Source organism: Rhinopithecus bieti, unplaced genomic scaffold (assembly GCF_001698545.2).
Source record: "Rhinopithecus bieti isolate Rb0 unplaced genomic scaffold, ASM169854v2 scaffold_72161, whole genome shotgun sequence".
Lineage (NCBI taxonomy): Eukaryota > Metazoa > Chordata > Mammalia > Primates > Cercopithecidae > Rhinopithecus > Rhinopithecus bieti.
In genome coordinates, this window is record NW_016828382.1 from 2,752,821 (window position 1) to 2,756,970 (window position 4,150).

Here is a 4,150-nt window from a genome sequence, read left to right on the forward strand (position 1 = left end):
AAATAATAAATAAATAAATAATAAATAAATAAATAAATAAATATATCTACTCTTCAATGGGGTCAATAAGTAAACACATGAGAGGATAGGAGAAATCACTAAAAAAAAAAATCCCCCCTGAATCCAACAATCTCTGAAGCCTTTAACACCTAACAACCTCAAAGAGAGTATTTCAGCCCCTCAAAGCGATGGACCCCAGACCATTCCCCAGTTACTCAAAAGATGCAGCCTCTCCTCAGGTGTAGCCCGCTCTAAGGCCGCCTCGGCAGTACCACCCACTCCTGAAGGGGCGGGGAGTTCTCTCCGACTCCACCCCTTCCAAGAAGGCAGCCCTGGGATTGGCCATGACGCATACCAGAGCTGCCCAGTCGCGGAAGAGCAGCTGTTTTGGTGTCTGTTTGCTGCAGGAGGAACATGGCGGATCGGCTCACGCAGCTTCAAGACGCTGTGAATTCGGTGAGGAATTTCATTCGATTAGCCTCTTTCTCTTTCCTGAGGTAAAGCAAGGGAGAAAAGGGGCCCAGGAGGCAAAACTTGGAAGTGGAAAGCGGACTGAGACACAGGGCTTCGGCATAAAGCGCTCTCTCGGGAGGCGCCACCGCGAACTCGGAGGTTTGAGGCCGGCTGCCGGGCGGTGCTTGAGGGTGCGGGAGGGAGCAGCCTCTTTCGCTTGAGGAGACCGGGAAGATTGCTCTTGTCCGGGTGAGGCCGCCAAGACTTGTCGGCTGCGCGGTCCTGTCGTATTCCCTGAGGACAGTTTTATTTTCTTGTCAGCGGTGCTTACGGGATCTCTTTTGGGGCATGGGAGGAGAAGCAGGAGCTCTTTTCTGTCCTCATCAGTTTGAATCCATCAAGGGAGATCTCGTGCTGTGGATGACTGGGTTTTTGTAATGAAATGTCAGCCCAGAGTATTCCTTCACCAGCGCTTTCAGGTTGTGCGGAGCGATGCTGAGGTGAGAGATTTTCTTTCATCTTAGCTCCTTCCTGTGGGCCCAGAGTCTCCTTCCATCTCGTGTCTCTTGGCCACCCCTCAGAATGCATCAGTTTGGGGACATCTTTATGATAGGAAATCTTCTGATTCTCGTATGTCTTTCCGTTTATTTGAGTCTTTCTTTTTTCTTTCTTTTTCTTTCTTTCTTTTTTTTTTTTTTTTTTTTTTTTTTTTTTTTTTACTTTGGAGACAGTGTCTGTCGCCCAGGCTGGAGTACAGTGGTGCGATCTCGGCTCCCGGGTTCAGGCGATTCTCCTGCCTCAGCCAAACAAGTAGCTGGGATTACAGGCACCCTCCACCACGCCCGGCTGATTTTTGTGTTTTTAGTAGAGACGGGGTTTCACCATGTTGCCCAGGCTGGTCTCGAACTCCCGGCCTTAAGCGATTCTCCCGCCTCGGCCTCCCAGAGTGCTGGGATTACAGGTGTGAGCCACCGTGCCCGGCTTACAAGTCTTTTTTAACGTCTTCCCCAAATTCTACTCTCTATTAAAGGCCAAGTCTTGTAAGTAGCTCCCCAACTTTGTTCCTTCTGCTTGTTTTTCCTCCACGCTATGCCTGAGTGGAAAGTAGAAGCAAAGCCAGAGGATGCGCATACGGTCATGGGCCCTTAATGAAGGGGTTATGTTCTGAGAAATGCATGGTTTCGGCGATAACTTTTTTTTTTATTAAGTAGAAGTACAATGTAAAATAACGATAAAACAGTAAATACATAAACCAGTAACAAAGTCATTTAGTATCATTATCAAGTATCATGGACTGTACTTAATTGTGTGTGCTATACTTTCATACACTGGCAGTGCGGTAGGTTACTTTACGGCAGCGTCACCACAAGCACTAAGTGACGCATTGCGCTACAGCGTTAGGACCGCTATGATGTCACTAGACAATAAGAATTTTTCAGCTTTGTTATAACCATAGGGGACCGACATAATATATGCATCCGGTTGACCAAGACGTCAGTGGGTATTCCCATGCGGCAATGGGTGTACTTATTACCATTACCAGTTGCATAGTTTTCTGTTAAATAGTTTTCCATTGATAGTTATGTTTCTCATTGTCTGATTGTGATTTAACGTCCTAGATAAGGGTCTAGAGAGAAAACATGCTGAGAGGAAAACCTAAGTACCTGGTTTCTTTGCCAGTTTTTTTTCCTCACTGTAAGCTAATAACTTGGCATTTTTCTTAATCCATCAGGCTTTGTACACTTGAAGAGTGTGAATCTACTTGTGATAAACTGATCTACCCTGGGTGAATAACACTAGTTTTTAAGGCTGAGAGGACCAGCCTCTAAATGTTGAATTCACCAAGATAAATTCTGCCCTGCAGGGACTTGCCTGAGCTGCCAGTCAGCCTTCCTCAGGGAACTACTCCTTTGAGGTTTTACAAAATCAAATTGTAATGATGCTGCTGGATAGAAATCTTATTTTAGGGAAAGGTTTGCATATTCATACATGTCTTGTAACTAGAAGGATAGTAAGGACAGAGTGAATATGGCCTTAACTCCAGGTTAGGCATGTTGATAATTGGATTTTGGAGAAAAGCCTTTAGGATAACTAGTATGAGTGCCTACTGTGTATAAGCACTATCATGTTTGCAAAAAGATACTCCTTAAGGAGGTTAAAAAAATGTCATACTCAGGAGACATTTAAGTGATGGAAAAACAGTATGTGGTTAGGGAGTTATAATGAATTGAGTATTTTCAGCTTCAGGTTCTGAAGTAAATTGGAATATGGAGTGATGTGAACCGAAATAGGGGGAATCTTCTTAGCATTTATCCTAATCACATTTGTATAGCTTTTAACATTTGTTCTACCCTCTGAAAACCCTGAGTGCAGAAGCTATGTCTCATTCACTATGTCTCTATAGTGTTTAAATGTAGTACTTGTCATAGTTATTTTCCATAAAGTTTTGTTGACTAAATGGATCTTAGAAGTTTTTGAAGGATGGAACAGATAGACACTGTGTTGAATATTTTGTGTGTTTCGTCTTCCTCACAACAATACTGTAATAGGAGAATGTATCCAATTTAAAAGTGAAAAATGCTACCTGGGTTAATAGAGCTAGGATCTAGGTTTGTATAGCGTCTGAGCACTTATTGCTCCATTACTATTAGCAAAACCTGGGCAAAGCCATTTAGTCATAAGTGACTTTATGACTAGTTAGGTAAATATGAAGGAGTAGTGGAAAACGAGTCAGTAGAGTTGACTTAGATTATTGAAAGCTTCAAAACAGCCTGAGTTGGAGATTTACCTTGAAGACAGTGGTGGAGTAAGCTCAAATGTTTTTATCAGGGTAAAATAAATAACCTGGTGAACTGGCAAACAACAAGAAGGCTATTGTAAGAATTCTGGTGTGAGATCATTGGTTGAACTAAGCAACAATAATGATAGAAGGAAAAGAGGAAGATTTGTGGTATTGGCAGAATTTGAAGATCAAAGGAAAGTAAGAATCTGAAGTTAGACTGGTTGACTAGGAGACTTTCAATACAAATTAAATATTAAACAGAGGAAACAGTTGCCTTTGAGTTCTGTCATTGAAACAATGGCAGAGAAACCCAAAGGAAATGCTTATTAGAAATAGGAGGTTTGAGAGGTCAAGACTAGGTGAGAGAAATTGGTGGGGAGGATAGGTGTATTTAATTTGGAGATGGTAAGGAATTGATATTCTCCATCTTTAAAAGTACTTACGGAGTACTTTTAGAGTACAAGAGTTTAAAAACTGAGTCTTGAACAGATACATTTCTGATTACTCAAGGTGCTTTTCTGAGCAGCCTTTTCCCCACTATTTTTTTACGCTTATAACTACTCCAGTCTCAGAAAAGGTATCATATACTTTGTGCATGAGTAATAAATTTTTATTAAACGTGATGCCATACTTAGATATTTACAAGTCAGATTTGCTCTTTTCCATCACTGTCCCCAAAAAGTCTTTACTTGTGGCTTACAATAAGTATTGGCCAGTGTTCTCTTATCATTTTACTATCACAAGAAAAGAAAGATTGTTTTGGGGGGGGCGGAGCAAGATGGCCAAATAGGAACAGCTCCAGTCTCCAACTCCCAGCACGAGCGACACAGAAGACCGGTGATTTCTGCATTTTCGACTGAGGTACTGGGGTCATCTCACTGGGGAGTGCCGGACAATCGGTGTTGGTCAGCTGCT

At 42.3% G+C, this 4,150-nt stretch overlaps 1 protein-coding gene across 2 annotated transcripts in view; it reads left to right on the forward strand.

The window, feature by feature from the left end:
* Positions 1-272: 272 nt before the first annotated feature.
* Positions 273-4,150, forward strand: part of MED21 (mediator complex subunit 21) — an 11,568-nt gene continuing 7,690 nt past the window's right edge. The window contains exon 1 of one of the 2 annotated variants that reach the window (XM_017864521.1): positions 273-456. In XM_017864521.1, coding sequence (XP_017720010.1) covers positions 415-456 — 42 coding nt within the window. In that variant the 5' untranslated portion in view covers positions 273-414. Of the gene's footprint in view, positions 457-502; positions 954-4,150 lie in introns of those variants that run through there. The other variant, XM_017864520.1, reaches the window with a different exon arrangement.